The 19,999-nt window shown below is 34.1% G+C and overlaps 1 protein-coding gene across 1 annotated transcript in view; it reads left to right on the top strand.

Moving 5' to 3' along the window:
• Window positions 1–19,999, top strand: part of CRISPLD1 (cysteine rich secretory protein LCCL domain containing 1) — a 44,374-nt gene that overhangs the window by 16,175 nt on the left and 8,200 nt on the right. Inside the window, exons 3-12 of the mRNA XM_045810143.2 lie at window positions 10,220–10,338; window positions 10,681–10,813; window positions 11,824–11,939; window positions 12,644–12,744; window positions 14,603–14,743; window positions 14,922–14,982; window positions 15,080–15,146; window positions 15,347–15,477; window positions 17,202–17,245; window positions 17,339–17,411. Of these exons, the coding sequence (XP_045666099.2) occupies window positions 10,220–10,338; window positions 10,681–10,813; window positions 11,824–11,939; window positions 12,644–12,744; window positions 14,603–14,743; window positions 14,922–14,982; window positions 15,080–15,146; window positions 15,347–15,477; window positions 17,202–17,245; window positions 17,339–17,411 (986 nt within the window). The remainder of the gene's footprint in view (window positions 1–10,219; window positions 10,339–10,680; window positions 10,814–11,823; window positions 11,940–12,643; window positions 12,745–14,602; window positions 14,744–14,921; window positions 14,983–15,079; window positions 15,147–15,346; window positions 15,478–17,201; window positions 17,246–17,338; window positions 17,412–19,999) is intronic.

Genomic DNA, 19,999 nt, shown 5'->3' with positions numbered 1-19,999 from the left:
TTCTGTGAGATATTTTTATTCTCAAATATTATTTTTTTAGCAGGAAACAAATGCCACAATAACAAAATTCACCAGAAAAAAAAGAGGGTCTATATGCAGAGTTGTGGACAGAACTAAAGTGAGCCATAAGGGATGGGTGGCTTCCAAACTTGAATGGTGATGTCACAGCCTGGTGAGGACTATTGTCTGGAAGTAGGGCTGTGTGACAGGACACTGCCACCATCACAGTGAGGCAGAGGGTTGGTGAGGAGGTAATGCAGACTTAAATTCACCTCACATCCTCGGATTTCCTGTTTGTGTCTCCCATTAGCCAAATCCAATTGCAATCCAGGGGCCAAGAGAGCCTGAAGTAACTTAGTATGTAGGATTGAGCCCTTTGGGACATAGAGAATTGCTTTGTGGAAACAAATGAAGAATACGTAACACAATATTCTTTCTCAGATTTTCAAATAAGGACTTTTGAAAAACATATTTCTTAAAATCATCCTCTTAGTCATTGTTTAATTATTGAAGAAGAAAAAGCTAAAGCCCTAGTTCTAAAGGACACCTAAAAACCTGATTGCTGTGGTTATTAAAGTAGCTTTGAGTTTCCTAGCAGCCAAGGAAAACAGTAAACCATGTTTACATAGCTCCTATTCACTGCTGGGAAGCAAAACAACTGATCATTCTTGAGATAGGAATTCTTAGTGAAAAGTTAACACAGAATTTTCACTATAGGAACAATGAGCAACTTACTATAGCAGTTTCATTAAAACTATGTAAACATAATCATGTAAATGTTTCTGGTATTAGCGTTTGGTTTAAATTGAAGTTACGGTGTTAAATTATAAGTTTTGGTTTCTATGTGTCCATCAACTTTTTCTTTTACTAATTTGCCTAAGAAGAGTTTTTCATTGTTAACCCATCTCTTTCTTTCTGAAAACTAGAAAAGCATCCCTAAGTACAATAAATTAAAACAATTAATATTTTATTTACTTTCAAAGCCCAAGTTATATTGAACTATTGGAATATAAAATATAAACTAATACATAAGTAGATACTATAGAGTGATTTATTATGAGAGTTTGTCTTTCCTATCATATATTTTTCTAGGCTTGACTTAATGATCAATCTTGCATCTATCTAAACTTTATGAGCTATAAATAAATTAAAACACAGGTGTTAATTCTTATTAATTGATCCAGTGCTATAAATGGAGACTTAAAGACCTAATAGATGGTACTGGTCCAGTTACTAAAGGATTTCCCTAAATACTGAAGTCTTCTCAAACATCTAGAACATAGTCTTGAAAATTATTAACTACTCCTCTCTTAAATGACAATAAAAATAATGAAAGCATCATTGCCTTGGATTAATCACAAAGTTAATACAAAGATATGACATTTACAAAAATAATCCAAGTTCAGATTTTTAGAGGTTTACCTTCTGTTTAGCATAGGTACTTGATGAATACCCTTCCATCTGAGTTTATATCACACACGTATGTTTGAGGCAGAGAACTTAGGTCCTGTGTCTTCAATCAAAATTATTGCTCATTTCCAGGCCAGCTGTGAGACAGGAGATAACTGATGAGTACATACTGGCCATATATATCCTGCCATGTTTTATATTAGGAGCCACGGAAAACACCAAAAAAGAGTGAGATACAATTTTTATTTTGAATTCTAGTTTGGGAATTAAGACCCAAAAAATGGAGACAGATCAAGGGGAATATATAGTAATTGGTAACTTACATGTTTAAGAAGGTTCAGAGAAGAGTGTGATAAATGGAATATTGTAGTTGGAATGATTTCCAAAAGGAGAAAGATTGTCAACAGGACTTTGGTGAAAGGATAAAGTTTAAGTAACTAAGTAGGAGAGCAGAAAAAGGACAGTTCCTTTTGGGGAAAATCTCTAATGGTTTCAGTTGTCTAAGAAACTATACAGGTGCTAGAACCTTGCAACTCTAAGTGTGATTATTCAGCGTATGGTCCTAGCACCAGGTCTTAGAAATATTATAGTTTAGACTTGTCTCCTAACCCGCCAAATTAGAATCTGCATAAAAAAAAAAAAGATTTATTTATTTATTTTAGAGTGTGTACTCCTGGGGTGGGGGCTAGAGGCAGAGGGAGAGGGAGAGAGAATCTTCAAGCAGACTCCCCACTGAGCAAGAAGCTCTGTGTAGGGCTCGATCCCAGGACCCCAAAATCATGACCTGAGCCAGAATCAAGAGTCACCTGCTTAACTGACTGAGTCACTCAGGTGCCCCCAGAATCTGCATTTTAAAAAAGATCTGGTGATTCATAAACCCTTTAAACTTTCAGAGAGTCAGCTGTTGAGGGTCCCTGTGGGTAGAGGTGGGATATAAGTGAGCTAGTTAAGTTATGGCCAGACTGGGGAGGGCACTGGCAGTGAGATGAAATGAATCAGCAGACATTTCTGTGTAAGGATTGTGTTGAATTAATGGCTCTTCTGTCTCACAGCAGCAATCTTCCCTGTGTCATGCATTCAGTATCTCTGTATTGAAACTACGGGTTTACTGAAATCATCTTGTGTGTTTATCCACACATTAAATTTCCATTTCAAAAATATTTCAATTTTAAGGAAATGAAGAGGCAATTCCCTAAATTACAGGTTGCTACTTTTTTAAGGTTTTAAGGCCTTGTTTTAAAGTGTTTTAAGTAAAGTACTGCCACATCTGCTCATATCTCTGTAACTTCCAGGAGATCAGAAGTGCATTGCCCGGAGGTAATGCTACCTTCTCAGTACCTGGCCTCTGTGCCCAGTAACACAGGTGTTCCCTTTGAAATCCGAGCCTTGTACATTTTCCCTGTCACTACAAAGTCTTTTCAAGACAGATGAAGCACAGTAGTTAAACACCTGCGGTAATTTCCGAGTTTGTAAGGAATGTGTCATTGCAGATTTCCATAGTGCTTTTTATACCAGATGACTTTATCACAAAAAAATTATACATTCTTTCGGCATTGATTATCTTGCATATTTACTTGTTTCACTGATGTTACTTTATTCATTGTAATTCTGAAGAATACCACCAACAGGGAGCAAAAAACGTGGCTTAAAAAATTTATAATGAGGCATTATACTTGGAATTTAAATCTGAAATCTTGTGAACTGTCAAATGTGTGACTTGCATAGAATAACAGATTCTTTTTTGAAGATCAGGTTATTGCTGTTGAGAGGATCACGTTGACAACTTACCCTATAAGATTTTTGGATTGTACTTTCTGATTCAAATAGGAGGACACAACAGTGATTTGGGGAGGCATTTAGTTTTGACACATGATGGATAATTTACAAACCTGTTTCTCCGGAAGTGATGGCACAGCAAGAATTATCTTTTATAAGTGGTATTTAGAAAGACATAATTCTTTATGTCTTTGGTTTTCTTTAGCAACTTCTACATTCATGAGCTGGCTAAAAATCCTTGTTCCTTTTAGCTGTGCAGAAAAGTTACATGGACATTACACGTACATTATATCTTGGAAATCCATAAATCCATTTTACAAAAATGTGTTAGCTAGCTGAAAAATCCTGTTCCTTTTGGCTGTGCAGAAAAGTTACATGTAGAAGTCTATGTCTTATTTCAAATGTTTTACCATTGTGTTTTTGGGATTAAGCTGAAGGGAGCCTGGTTTTAACTTCTTACTGAGAATATATTCTTGTCATATTCAATTAAGTTTCAGTTTATCTGTTTTGGACAATATTGAAACTTTCTTTAATAGAGATGATTCAGTAACATTTGAGCTCTTCTCTAGACTCATAATTGGAAGATCTGAAACCTTTTTGGTTTTGCAATCTTGTAAGTCACAATACAACTTTAATTCTATTTTTTTAAAATTTAAGTGTAGTTGGAATACAGTGTTATATTATTTTCAGGTACACATAGCCATTCTACAATTCTATATGTTAGGCAGTGCTCACTATGATAAGTATAGTTACCATCTGTTACTACACAATGTTATTATAGTTTTATTAACTGCATTCTCTATGCTGTACTTTTCATCTCTGTAACTTCTTTATTTATAACTGGAAGTTTATATCTCTTAATCCCTTTCAACTACTTTACCCATCCCCCTCCCCTTACCTCCCTCCCCTCTGGCAACCACCAGTTTGTTCTCTGCATTTGAGTCGGTTTCTGTTTCTGTTTGTTTAGATTCGACAGATAAGTGAAATCATATGGTATTTTTCTTTATTTGACTGAATTGTTTCACTTAGTGTAATATCCTCTAGGTTCATCTGTGTTATTGCAAATGGCAAGATCTCATTCTTTTTTATGGCTGAGTAATATTCCATTGTATTCTAATAACATATTTTCTTTATTCATTTATTGATAGACACTTGGGTTGCTTCCATATCTTGAATATCGTAAATAATGCTGCAGTGAACATAGGGGTAGATATATCTTTTTGAATTCGTGTTTTTGTTTTCTTTGGTTAAATACTCAGTAGTGGAATTATTGGATTGTATGGTATTTTTATTTTTGTTTTTTTGAGGAAACTCATGATTGTTTTTCACAGTGGTTGCACCAATTTGTATTCCCACCATCAGTGCAGGAGGGTTCCTTTTTTTCCACATTCTCTCCAACACTTGTTCTTTCTTTCTTTCTTTTTTAATGCTAACCATTCTGATTGGTGTGAGTGATATCTCATTATTTCAATATGCATTTCCTGGTGGTTAGTGATGTTGAGCATCTTTTCATGTTTCTGTTGCCCATCTGTACCTCTTATTTAGAAAAATGCCTATTCAAGTCCTCTACCAATCTTTAATCACAAAACAGACTTTGCTTCTTAGTTAGAAATCCCCTTAATTGTCATCAGAAAGATCATTTTGCAGTTTGTAAGTTCTTATGGGGTTCAGTAAACAACACAGAACATTCTATAAGAGACTACAAGTGCAAAATAATAGAATTTTAAAGCTGAAAGAAATTGAAGAGACTTATTCTAGCTTCCTATTGTCACGGATAAGGAAACAGAAACCAAACTTGACATAATCAATAGACAAATTTGAAAGTCCATAATTTAAATAAGAAAGAAAACTCTTCCAGGGTGTATCATATATTTTAATTACCCACTGAAGTACTTTGAACAAATGCAAGCTTATTTTTACCCTGCCTATACAAGAAAATGAGAGGAAAATTTATGACTAATGACCTTACTTGCAGCACTAGGGAAAGGGTGTTTTCAATACCATTGAGAGCTATATGCTATTATTATTTCTGACAGCCATTGACTGCTCAGGACTGAGGTAGGTTTGGAGATATAAGGGTGGTTTTCGAAGTTAGGTATGCAGATATATGTGTCTCAAAACAAGAATGTTTGCGAAATCCCCTTTGTCAAAATTTATTGCAAATGCTAAGATCATTTTTAAAAATAATTTCATCAAGCTATTTCTAGTTTTCAATGGTAGGAAGTAGACCAGAACTTCTAGCCTAGACTGGACTTTCAACATAATTGCCTTTTCAAACCACTGTGTTTATATAATATTGTTACTTGTCAGAAAGCAATGAAGATTTTGAAAGTCCATATTAAATCACAAATTGTATCATGAACTGATGTTTGTCATTTGATTATGCTACCTAATAGTATGATAGTCAAAGACCAATTTTGTCTTTGGCATTTATCTTGGAAATCCATTAAAACTGTATGAATTTTGCAAAAAGTAATAATGAATTAGTACATTATTTCTATATTATTTAGATATTCTTTTCATTTGTTAGATATTGCAACATTGATTATATTTTTCAGTTGTTTTTGAAAAAGTTTATCTTCTCTATTTAAAGACTTTTTTCTCAGAATGTCTTTGAAAAGACCATAGCTTCATCCACTTAGGTAGAATTTTGTAAAATGTTAGAAAATCTTACAATCCTATTTCTTCCTAATTAGAATGACATTTAACAATTATGAAATTATGTGAGTTTCTAGTCAATAATTTCTTTGTGCATTTAAAGGTGTCAGAGCATTTAAAACTGGTCAGTTTAAAATGTCTTTACTCATTTATATATTTTCTTTATTGGTGACTCTAACTCTATAAAGCTACTTTACTTCAGAGTCACCTAAGGTATTCTCTTTGGTAGACTAATTATCATGATACAATTCCCAGGACATGAATTTCTAAATTTTATGAATCTGGAAAGAGTTGTAAATTTACTGTGGTCAAGAAGATATATCTGAAAATACTTAATCATTTTTAAGAGACAAAACGATTCTCAGTATCAAAGAGAAAGGAAAAGTAATATCACTAATGACAATTTTGCCTAATGTACAGTGATGGAACTTACTGGTAACCTACCAATATTAACTCTGTGAAAAACTGCATCCTTGAGTGATTTCCAGCTGTCATCACCTATCATTAGAGCAGGATTGCAGGTATTCTGGTAGGAATTTGAATTGCATATGTTCACTCATGTTTCGCAGAGGATAGCAGTCAATGGAATTTTCTGTATGTGTCTAGATAGCTACATACTTTCCATTTTCTATCACTGTAATATTTTAGTACCAAAATTACTTTGTATTTCTAGGCTTACTTTTGAAACTCCTTTGTTAACATTTAGGATTTATCCTACAGTTACACACACACACAGAGGAAATAATAAAGCCTCCTTGTTGAGCTGGCTTTAAAACTATCATTGGAGACAAAGAATTTAGTAGTATTCTAAATGTTTCTCTTAGTAACAAAACTTCATTGAACACTTCACTGTGGTCTAAGAAGGAACAACTTACAGATGTAATTGGAAAATAGGGTGGTTTTCATTTCTACACACCTCAAGTACCCATTTTATAAAGAAATGGTTATTTTAAGTGTGGTTTGGCTTTAAATTAGTGCTGGGTGAATAGTTTAGAGAGGAAAAAAAAAGTCTGTCAGGCCATCCTGATTTTATTTACAAACCTGAACTTAAATAGAAATGTGTAGAGACTAACTTACATTTAAATGGGATGGGTATGACTTATTGGTGGTCTTAAAACATGTAATATAATGTTGTGCATAAAAATATACATTCCATGCTGTTTTCACAATAATATTTCTTCTAGGACAGCTGTATTTTCATTAAGTTTTTTAAGGAGTCCTCTTGATTTGTATTATTGAACTTTATCTAAACATCTATGCTTGATTACATTCTTTAAATAATTACTTTAAAAACTATCACTAATTAATATTTGTTAAGTATTAATAGAAATTTTAATTGCATGCTTCTCTGCTTCAGTTCTTATATTAAAATAATGTGTCTCTCTTTTAGCATCTCTGTAGTTCATTTGATATGCTTCCCCCCTTATTATTAGTGCATTATATAGAAAACTTGCCATGCCACAAAAAACAGCTTATCCATAGTACATACTTAATAATTAAATTTTTTAGTCCTTGAAGGGACCTGAGTTATCTTCTGTTTCTCATTTTGCAACTAAGAAAACTTAGCCTAAAGCATTTGAATGATACGTTTTAGATTTTATTTCAATTTTTATACAACAGATACGTAAACAGACTTTTGCAGTATAACGTATTTGTGAATTTGTGAATTTAGAGCTGGTTGTTTATCCTCTTTAAAAAGTATCCATCTTCAATTTCCTCAGAACAACCAATATCTGAGGTTGTACAATCATGTATAAAACAAGAGTAGATTGGCCTTGAATAAGGGTCCTATGGTCTCTTTTAAGGGCTCAGCTGGGTGGTTCATACTCTGGGTCTCTCACATGTTTGTTTGCAGTGACCTGGACCTGCAAACTAACAGCCTCATGCCGGGGCTAGGAAAACCCAAACAACCAAACTCCTCCTGCATCTCTTGCTCTTTGTGTGATCTCTCTACAGTATTTTGCCAGCTACCTCTTCAGAGCAGTCAGACTCTAATTTCTTGGCTCAGGTTTGTCAAGATGTGTGTGGAGGGGCAGAGGGAGAGGGAGAGAGAAACCCAAGCAGACTCCACACTAAGCGTGGAGTCTGGGGCTGGATCTCACAACCCTGAGATCACAACCCTGACCAAGAGTCGAATGTTTAACTGACTGTGCCACCTTGGCCGCCCCAAGATGTGTGTTTTAAGAGAGAAAGAACTGACTGAATAGAGGCTGTATTTCATAACCTAGCCTGAGAAGTCTCATAGTGTCATTCTATGTAGAATGTAGTTACTCTCCAGCTCCAATTGAAGGGAGGGGGAGGGAATTCAACTCCACCTTGTGGGGAAGAGTGTTTTAAAATCACTACAATGGCTTTAAGCCGTTATTTTATTTATTTAGTTATTTATTTATTTATTTATTTATTTATTTAGTTAGTTAGTTAGTTATGGGTGCTTCTTTTTCCCTAGTGTGCTTTCCTTTGGTTTACAGTCATGACTAGATTTCTTCCACCCCTTAAAAATCAAAGGAAGCAAACAAATTCTCCCTAGAACCTGGCATTTTTCTTCCTCCTCCTCCTCCTCCTCCTCCACCTCTTCTTCTTCTTCTTCTTCTTCTGCACATCTCTCTTCTTCCTTTCTGAAGTATTAACAAAGTAACAGCACACTTGCCTTCTCTACCTTCTCCTTCCAGTCAAGCATGTGCCCATGTGTTCTGATTTTCTCCCTTGCATTGATCTGAAATCGCTCTTGATCATGAATTAGCACTTATCAGCTCTTGTCTTTCTGGGCTTCTCTGTGGCATTTGATCTTGTTTCCCTGCTCTCTACACCTGGAATCCTTGCCCGTTGCTTCTATAATTTAATCCTCTTACAGTTTTCCCTTTATCTTTCTGATCCCATTTTCCCTGGTTTATTTTACTAATTCATTGTTTTTTCTCCCTTTTAAGGTTGATAATCTCAGAATTTTCTTTTTCATTCTTCTCATTCTATATCATCTTCCTGAAGAAAGTTATCTCTGGGTGAATAACGTCAAAATTCATATCTTCATCACAGATTTCTTTCCCCAGAACCCCAGTCATCTATTTCTACTGTCTCTTTGGCACACATGCTGCATGTATCACAGACATCTCACACGGCACCCTGGAAATTTGCATCGAGATACATTAAACACATTTCCATGGCAACAATCTATTTCTCTTTCTGTATTTTCTTTGTCCCAGTTTGGTAACCTTCATCGTCTTCATCTTTTTTCTTTTTCTCCTCACGACCTACCTACAGTCATACGTCAATTTCTAGGAATTTAAATTCTGAAACATGGTTTCAGTCTGTCTGCTCTTCTCCAGCCTCATTGCTATCACTTTAGGGTGTGTCCTCATATTCCAGTTCCAGGACTATTTTCCTATCCTCTGAATATGCACAGAGTTCTGTGATTGTGCCAAGACTGAACCCAGCTCTGCCTAATTCTATGTTTTTACAAACACACTTGCTACTACACTGCCTATTTTTCAGATTAACAAATTGAACATTAAACCTAGGACATACAGAATAATTTCAGTAATAATTTTGTAATTTTAAATATTTCTCTGTAAATTATTTTAAAAGTACAAATTAATCACCCTCATTGAATATTGTATATAAAAATGCGTATGTATATTTATAGGAATCAGATTCATTCATCATTTGCATACTCAATAAGTATTTATTAATCACCTTGTCTGTATGATAGACGCAAAACACAAAAAGTAGGCCAAAGATACCGGCAAGAATTAAATGACTGCCTCCAAGAACTCATAGTTTTGTGAAAGAGACAGATATATAGACAAGTACTAACATTGCATTGTAATAGCTGCTAAATGAAGAAGTATTACAAAGTTTTAAGAGCCCCAAGGAGGGAATAGCCTATATCTGAGAGAAATGGAAAGGTGTCTAAAATGTATTATCTAAAGCTGGGCTGTGAAAAAAAAAATAGGGGTCTGTGTGACAAATAACTGAGAGAAGGTTGTTTTAGACAGAGGAAACAATGCCAACAAGAGCAAGGAACAGCATGTTTTATGATAAGGAACAGTGGAACCAAGGATCTTGGACTTCATGTATATGGGAATTTGTTGGATGTGTTTGGACAAAGCAATCACCTATGTGTATTTCTGCTCACTTAGGTAATTCTAAACACTTATGGGGCAGCTGGAGGGATAAGAGATGGGTATAAGGAGACTAGTAAGGAGACTAGCGGAAAAATCTAGGTGAGAGATGGTGAGAACCCAGACTAAGATGTTGACTTTGTGAAGCAGTAAGAACAGAAGAAACTGAGCTGAAGCATACTATATTCTGAAGAAATGTCCAAACTCTACATATACATTATCTGTTTGTATCTGTATTTGGTTTTTCTTTTAAACTATAGACATGGGATGTAGAGCTGGAAAGATCTGCAGAATCCTGGGCGGAAACTTGTTTGTGGGAACATGGACCTGCAAGCTTGCTTCCATCAATTGGACAGAACTTGGGAGCACACTGGGGAAGGTAGTGTAAAGTGTAACTTTTTTTGTTTTTGATAATATAAATGCTTGAAATATTTACTAATTCAGCACTGAAAATTTTCTAAGGGTTAGAGCCTAAAAGGAAAACAAATGATCACACCAACACAAATAGAAAAACAAATGTCATAGCAGAATGACCAGCAGTATTTTAGACTTTTTTGTTTAAATCATTGACATTTTAGTAATGTAATGGGCATAAGTATTTAACATTAATAACTTACACAAGAATATCTCTCTACCAAACTTTATCAATCTATTTTACAATATTTGGTTTTACATTTTCTCCAACTTTACTTACTCTTGGTGGTTATTGTCTTTCAAATAGATACAGGCCCCCAACATTTCATGTACAAGCGTGGTATGATGAAGTGAGAGACTTTAGCTACCCATATGAACATGAATGCAAACCATATTGTCCATTCAGATGTTCCGGTCCTGTGTGTACTCATTATACACAGGTATGTTTTGGGTATATTATACTTCATTTTTCTAAGTTGAGTTTGTGTAACTGTGGCAGAATTTAAGCTACTGAGTGTGTGTCTTAAGTAATTTGGTATGGTTATTAAAAAATAGATATTGATTTATGTGGAATAGAATTATAAATTTCTATAAACAATAAAAGTAATTACTAGGAAAAGTCCAAACATCATTTTAAAAAGATATTATTTCAATGATTTTACATGGGAAACACTTTTTATCTGGCCCCAGGAAATGCACATGGGGAGAAATTTACCATCTTCAAAGTCAGGTATCATTTTTTTATTTTCCAAAGAATAAAAATATGGTTTTATTCACCATGACACACTATTTACACGTGTGCAGCATATATATATAAAATATAAATATTTTATTCAGTGTCCACAGTTGGTATTGGATAAGTTGTAAACCTCTAAATCAAACCACTAAGGGTAAATTCAACTAGATAAATCTCACCACAGATCTGAGTTACTAGAATCTCTATGGCTAATTATTAGTGAATATAAAGCAAAGTGTTCTGTCTGCCTTTGCATGTGACAAGATTAAGATCAGCACTGGATTCCCTAATAAGCAGTCACACTATGAAAATACACATTGTATAAGACATTTGAGCCTCTACATTTTTGTTCCAGTACAGTTTAAGATGAGAAATTCTGTTCCTTTGTTAAGTAAGCCTCTTCATTGACACATTAACACACCATTTAGGCTTGTGAGGGTGTAAATTTTGAACTATTTAGCAAATGCATATTTTGAAGATGCTTACCTTTTATAACTAAATAGCTATTTACCTGTAGCACTCTTCTTTAAATTGAATCAAGCACTTCCCAAAGTCTCAGGAAAAATATCCTTTTGACATTGCTTTATTTCATCTTGAGTGATAAAGGTTCACCTCTTGAGTTCAGTTTTATACATTTCTCTCTGAGATATGTTGTCCTCTTACTTTGTCTCAGCCTATTTTTTCTGAGCCTTTCTTTTCTTCTCTCTAATGTAGGTGGTGTGGGCAACAAGTAGCAGAATAGGCTGTGCCATTAATTTGTGTCATAACATGAACATCTGGGGACAGATATGGCCCAAAGCTGTCTACTTGGTGTGCAATTATTCCCCAAAGTAAGTAGACAAAATATTACTTCTATATGTAAATTTTTCCTAACAACACGAAGTAACTTTATATTCCCAATTTTGTTTCTCATTTTCAGTGTGTATTATTGAGTAAAGTGTATTGTTTTAACTCTGTTTATTTAATAACAGTTATGGTTGCCTGATGCATAAAGTCAGTGCTTAAAAGGAATATGAAAATTGAAAATATCTTTGTGAAGACAGGAGTTACGTTTTTATATCTTTGGTTTTACTCATTACATTATTATAGTACATAAATAGTTTTAATAATTTGGATTTATTAGAGACGAGGAACTATAGATTAACTGAGAAATGTATTTTCACTTGTGTAAAGACCATTGAATGATTATGTTGAAAATATTACAACTGTAGAAAGGGTCAAATCTAAGTCTAAAATCTCTTCATTAAAACAAATGGAATATGGATGAATATCCCATAACAGAGCTTAGTGTTCTGTGAAAGTTTAATTTTGCAATTTTTAACAATATACATAGCAAATTCCTTAAAATATTTTCAAAAGAATGAGACAGCAGTTCATATATAAACTAGTAGCTGAAGGGACTCTGTGATGAAAGATACAAATGTTTTAAATCTACACACCAAAATCATTACTTAGAGGATAGTAATATTTTACAGTGCCTTATAAGTTATGCTATATTAGACTACCTCTTAATAGAGTGGATCATCTCTTTAAGGGGAAACTGGTGGGGCCATGCTCCCTATAAACATGGACGGCCCTGTTCTGCTTGCCCACCTAGTTTTGGAGGCGGCTGTAGAGAAAATCTGTGCTACAAAGGTATGTACTATTGTGTCATAATATTCAGTTTGATTTATATATATATATATTTTTAAAGATTTTATTTATTTATTCGACAGAGATAGAGACAGCCAGCGAGAGAGGGAACACAAGCAGGGGGAGTGGGAGAGGAAGAAGCAGGCTCATAGTGGAAGAGCCTGATGTGGGGCTCGATCCCATAACGCCGGGATCACGCCCTGAGCTGAAGGCAGACGCTTAACCGCTGTGCCACCCAGGAGCCCCAGTTTGATTTATATTTTAATCCAACTTCTACGTTAATTTGTATTTAAATGGCAAAAAGCACACTTAATTATTACAATAAAAATTCCCAGAACTCTATTTAAAATATTTTGAAGCCATTACAAATATTTTAAAAATATAATACGAGTAAGTCTGTCATACCAAATATCTATTTATAGGAAAGTTTCATCATTATTTCAGATAACCCCTTCTAATTCTACTTTGAAATTATCCCAGAATGACAACTACATTTACATTTTTAAAAGCCACCATAATGTATTATTGACTTGAGTTATTTTTATAAGTGTCTTCATTTTGAAGGATTTAGCAATCTAATACAGTTTATTTTTAGCACGTTAAGAGTTTTTGCCAAAATACCTATCCATGAATCTTACTAAATGATGCTCAAAGAATTATACTAATTCTGTGCTCCTTATTGCAGAATATATAATTTCTCATGCCAAAATAACAAAAAAGCTATCATAGTATTGTAAAACTGTGGTAAAAGTAGTGCTCTGACATGCGTTTGATATGCTAAAATGCACATGTAAATATGGTGTCCTGTTTATAGCATATAAGAGAAAACTTGTATGACAAAGTTTTGTGAAAATCCGGCTCTTGTTGGGCATCCAAGGGAACATTTCTATTCCTTTGTACTTTTTTCTTAATGATGACCAAATGAAGATTAATGTAGACTGAGTGTTTTAGAAAACATGAATTAATGCAGCTCTTTTTCAGTACTCATAAAGAGATGTCTTTTTTTCCCTTGATGACTGAGTGCTTGCTCATTAGTATAATGAGCAGACAAGAAGTAACGATTTATTTCACTCTGTTATTTGAGCCATTTTTCATTCCTGGAAGCATTTTTTGTTGTATGTTAGTCTGTTTTCCATTTTCTCCATCCCTAAACCTCCAGCCTACTTGCTGCCTCATCAGTGACCACTATTTTACTTAAAACTGACTATCCTCTGAATACATACTTCTCTTTTCTAGGTTCTGAGTTCTTGGACATACATGAAAGTAACATACCTTTCCAAATTATGCCACTGTTAAGCCCTTGATATGTCAACCTGGAAAAAAAATTAAATTCTCCATTGTTAAGTTTAAATTTCTGCACATTGAATTTCCTTCTAAAAGAGAAAAACCTTTCCATGGAAACTGACATTGTAGTAAATTAAAAGGGCATGGCAAGCCTTCTTTAAGCTGAATTCAAATACACTAAACACTTACTTCATTAGACCACTGTGTAGAAGCTTTGAGGCTTTGAACTCTTGATTCACTTATGCTTCCATTTGGCTGACATTAAATGGAGTCATTCCTAAACTTGCTTTCTATTTGAGAGTGGTATCAGTGATTACCTTTCATAATGGTACAATGAAGTCTACACAGTGGTCTAATGAAGTAAGTGTTTAGTGTATTTGAATTTGTTTTCCCAGATGAAATCATATTTTTAAGAGAATCACATTTAAAATTTTCAAAAGAGTCACATTTAAAATTCTCCCAAAAGGAAATTCAGCTTTTAATTTTAAATGTTACCCAGGCATATAATGGTATATCATTATTTGATGATTTGTATACATTTAAGGTGGGTTCATATTTCTTAAATCTATTCTAACAGAAGGATCAGACAGGTATTACCCTCCTCAAGAAGAAGAAACAAATGAAATTGAACGACAGCAGTCCCAAGTCCATGACACCCACGTCCGGACAAGAGCGGACGATAGTAACAGAAATGAAGTCATAAGCACACAGCAAATGTGTAAGACCTCTGCATGATTTATGCAAATTTTAGAGTTTACATAAATGGCATATGCAACTATATTTTATTAATTGGGACAGTTTTAGAAGGGCAGAAGCTTGACTTTAGATTGTATGTGATGAGCTAGAGCAGCCTTCACATTATCTAAATTATTTTGGTATTTTTTTTCTTTTTTCAGCCCAAATTGTTTCTTGTGAAGTAAGATTAAGAGATCAGTGCAAAGGAACAACCTGCAATAGGTAGTATTTGTTATTATTCTCAAAATTACCTGACAAAATATGAGCTATTTTCATTTTACACTGACATTAAATTTTGTTCCCAATTTCTTTCATTTAGATATGAATGCCCTGCTGGCTGTTTGGATAGTAAAGCTAAAGTTATTGGCAGTGTTCATTATGAAATGGTAAGTACTATAAATATAATAATTTGGGAATAGGATCTTTTTATATAATATTTGATTTTTTTAAATGCAAAAGTAACAGTTTATATAAGTATAGATATCTTGCTCAGATATGTTTGTTTAAAGTTATGTAGTAATTAGATGTGTCCTATGGAGAACTCTTAATATTTTAATATCCTTTTCGCCCTTTTTTTTTCTCCAAGCAATCCAGCATCTGTAGAGCTGCAATTCATTATGGTATAATAGACAATGATGGTGGTTGGGTAGATATCACTAGACAAGGAAGAAAGCATTATTTCATCAAATCCAATAGAAATGGTGTTCAAACAATTGGGTAAGTACCCAAATGATCTTTTGGATGAGATGATTTTAAATTGTAATAATGAGTTGACAAATTCTTTCAAAGCCAAGCATAGAAGAATTTATATGGAAGTTGGTAATTGTCAAGACTCATTTGAGCTCTGTAATTTCCAAAGACACAAAGGAGCCGAAGTATGTAAATTCAAAGTTGAATAGTTTTACTTATAAAGAACATGCTAAAGCTCCATGTTCTCTGGAGTTTCATTAAGAATGTACAAATTTACAGTTTTTCCTGATGTGAAGCAATAGATTTTCTTCAGTTACGAAAGAAAATACCCCAGAGAAGCCTAATTAATTTGCATAGTCTCCCTGCCCTGCTTATGGAAAATGGTTTATTTCATGCAACAGTAACTTTGTTAATAAGATAAATTAGATTAATAGATAAAAGAGCATTTTGAAAAGTTCTCAAAAGTTTGTAATATATTATGTACCTTTTTCCATCTAAATGTAATTTAACTTAACATAAAAGCATTAATTTTTGAAATGTTTCTTATATTAAATATATGAAACATTATTTTAGAAGACTTTATATTTTGATATATACTCTATAGAAATTAGAACAATGTGGCCTTTTGAAATAACTTTGTAGTGTCTTTCTTCTGTGTAAAAAAACAAACATTGAACCTCATATGGAATGCCTTTTCTTAAGGTATATGACATAGTTTCTTTTCTTTGGAACTATAGAATTGCATGAAACTCCACAGTAGAGGATTCATAATGATAAGAAATAATTTATTAAAAACCCTTGCAAAATTGGGGGAATGACATTCTATGTATACAATTTTGTTCAAAGGCTTTATGTGTGGTTTTCAGTCATTAGCAGTTACTCTCTTAAGTAAAAGCTTTATAAGAAGCATTTATTGATTAGTTTAGTAATTCAGTAGATATTTATTAATAACCTTTAACAAATAATACAAGTTAATAACTTTAGTAAGCCAAACACTGGGTGTTGGTAGAAAGAACACCTATCTCATTTTTTTTGTTTGAACTTAGTTTTTTATTATGTTTATTACAGAAACTCTTTTGAAACGTGAAGGGTGTGTCATTAAAATACTATCACAAATGAGCTTTATCTTTTGTAATAGATATTTTTCTGAAAATCTGAGTATAAATCAACCAAAATTTTGATATATAATGGCATACCTATTCTTCTATTCCTGCTTTTTAATGATGCATGATACATATAATAAGGAGAAATTCGTTCATCACAGACATTTTACTAGACACTTGGGGGGGACAAAAGATGAATAACACACATTCCTTTAAGGCACTTATAATTTAGTTATCTTTTTACAATACTACCTTGTGTTTACTGTTGTGAGAGATTAAATAGTTTGGTTCTATGGTGACAGTGAATCAGTATATTTAGTTTTAATTTTAATAGGAAACAAATATATAGATATAAATCTGTGTGGTTTTTATGCTGTTATTTATGTAGTTTGAGACTGATCATGAGAGGAGACCATTTTCCAGTATCAAGAATGATTAATTTGGTTGGTATTGATTTGGTTCATACTTGAAGGTAATATGGATTTAGCATAAAATAGATGATGTATTCTTATACTACCACTTATTTAGATATTTAAATAAGAATGTTTAAGAAGAAACAAAGTATTCATAGACCTAAATAATACCAGAAATTATGTTGGTGATGATGCATCTAAAAAATGATTGACATGTTTATGTTTTTATCCTCAGCAAATATCAGTCTGCTAATTCCTTCACAGTCTCTAAAGTAACAGGTTAGCACTTCTTAAAATCTTATTTTCTTATGACCATGTTGCATGTTATTGTTGCCAAAGATTTGCTTATTGTTTTGTGTTTCAATTCTTTAGTCCAGGCTGTCACTTGTGAAACAACTGTGGAACAGCTCTGTCCATTTCATAAGCCTGCTTCACACTGCCCAAGGTAATGTTTCCTAAATTTTGTCATTCTTCTTGACCAGTGAATATACATGGATGGGGCTTTTACTCTGTGGTAACTGCTCCTGCCTGCAATTCTGTCTGAAGACTTTGAAAGGTGTATGGTCTTGGCTGTGAAGCCAACGGGAGTAGTAGGTTACCACAAACCACCTGCACTCCAGGCACTCCTAGTGTGCTTCCTCCAAAGGCCAGAGTGCATTTGGCTGTTCCATAATACCAGGGCTGTGGGTGTATTCTGTATGGTCACATGTGCTACGAAGACTTCTGTCTTAGTCTGCTCAGGCTGCTCTAACAAGATACCACAGACTGGGTGGTGTAAAAAGTAGAAATTAATTTTCACCTAATTCTGGAAGATGGAAAACTAAGATCAAGGTGTTGGAGGGTTTGGTTTCTTCTGAAGCCTCTTCTTGTTGCTGATGGCTTCCTTCTCTTCGTGTCCTCACAAGGCAGGAGGAGGGGGGGAGAGACAGGGGCAAAGGCAGAGACACAGAAGATTCTCCTTTCCTGGGATCCTCCCTGATGATCTCATATAACCTTAATTAACTCCACAAAGACCCATCTCCAAATAGAGTCATGCTGGGAGTTGGGCTTCAACATATGAATTTGGAGGGACACAAACATTTAGTCTAGAACAAGTCATTACCACAAAACCTATAATGATGTAACATATTTTCAAGCATTGTCATCCAGTTCTTAAATTGGATAAATCTAATTGCGACTGTTCGGTCAAAAAGCCCATCTTCTGGGGCGCCCGGGTGGCTCAGTCGTTAGGCATCTGCCTTCGGCTCGGGGCGTGATCCCAGGGTCCTGGGATCAAGCCCTGCATCGGGCTCCCTGCCCCACTGGGAGCCTGCTTCTTCCTCTCCCACTCCCCCCCTGCTTGTGTTCCCTCTCTCGCTGGCTGTCTCTCTCTCTGTCAAGTAAATAAATAAAATCTTAAAAAAAAAAAAAAAGCCCATCTTCTGCCATTCTTTTATTTTTATTTTGTATACTATCTTTTTAAAAATTATAATGGAATTTATGTACTATGCAATAATGAAAAAGTACTTCATTTATCTGGACCACACTAAGGTGAGAATTGTTAGAAGTATTATGGCCATAAGTTGTAACCATACATAGGAAAAATGAAATACGTCTTTTCACATCCAGTCTTATTTCTATCCACACTTCCTCCATTAATGCAAATAAATCACATGTTAATTCTAAGAACCAGTAACAAGATTTAGAGATAGAATTGTAATTGATAAACTGTAATTACTAAAAATTGAGGGAGCTCATTTCTTATGGAAGTTTATTTTGGAAAATTTTCATCACTTAGCCTTTTAAAACTAACGCAGTGTTTCACTTAAAGAATGAGACTGGTTGTTCACAAGGTAATAAAAGACTGTGATGATATAAGAAGTAGCTACTTCTTAAGGTAGTTCAGTGAAGCTGGCAAATTTTACCATCATGATATGATGAATAAAACAAAAATTTTAGAGTCATCCATTTGTGAATATTTATTAAATACCCACTGTGTACAGTTTTATGCTAGGCCCTATCTCAGCCATGTGACTAGGCTTATGAGGACCAAATAGTAAGGATAATCTCTGTAGAGCATCCCAGCATAAAGCCTCCCTTTAGTAGATGCTCAGTAAATGGTTATTTTAATATCTGTGGAATAATTTATAGCAATATTGTTCCAGGAGAAATAAAAATCACTGAAGTGAAATATTAATGTTTCCTATTTCTTTGGCTACTCCAGGAAGGAAAATATTCCCACAAGAGAAATTTTTAAAGTGAAATTTAACTGGGGTGCCTGGGGGGGCATTTGATTAAGCATCTAACTCTTGATTTCAGCTCAGGTCATGATCTCTGGGTTGTGGGATTGAGCCCCACCCACACTCAGCATGAGTCTGCTTGGGATTCTGTCTCTCCCTCGCCCCTCCCCTGTTTGTGCACACACTGTCTAAATAAACAAACAAACAAATAAATAAAATCTTTTTTAAAAAATTAATTTTATCTTTTACTGTTACCATTGTAACAAATTGGTAGAAGTAAAGATTTATACGTAATTTTGACCTTAAGTAGTCTGGAAAGTCCCCCTCCTGTTTTCTTCTAGAGATAAAGGGTTATCTTTCCTTTTCTCATATAAAATTTTTAATAGTTTCATAAATTATGCTATAATGGTATGATTTATATAACAGTTTATAACTTTTAGGGAACCATGTGGTTGGTACATCTGTTTCAGAATTTCATATGACTTAAATAAGTTGAGACATAAATCTGTTCTGGAGAAAATGCCAAGAACAAATAAATGAAAGGAAATTAGCTCAAGACGAGCATGAAGAAACAATATTTACCTGTACAGTTGTGTCCTTGAGAGGTTCCATAGCAGGCAGAATAGCCCCAAATAAGCAATCTCTATTATTTAGTACTATAACCTTATAAATATCATGTGTTTGTGTGTGTTACTAGAATTTTTTTTTTCTGACCTGGGGTTGGGGCACGGAGGTGGTGGGCAGAAATCATATCCTGATTTACATGTATCTATAGATAACTTGATCTTTGAAACCTTTGAATGTTCAAGATGTA

This window comes from Ursus americanus, chromosome 9, assembly GCF_024610735.1.
Source record: "Ursus americanus isolate L20-20 chromosome 9, mUrsAme1.1.p, whole genome shotgun sequence".
Classification (NCBI taxonomy): domain Eukaryota; kingdom Metazoa; phylum Chordata; class Mammalia; order Carnivora; family Ursidae; genus Ursus; species Ursus americanus.
This window is presented reverse-complemented; position numbering and strand designations above follow the sequence as displayed.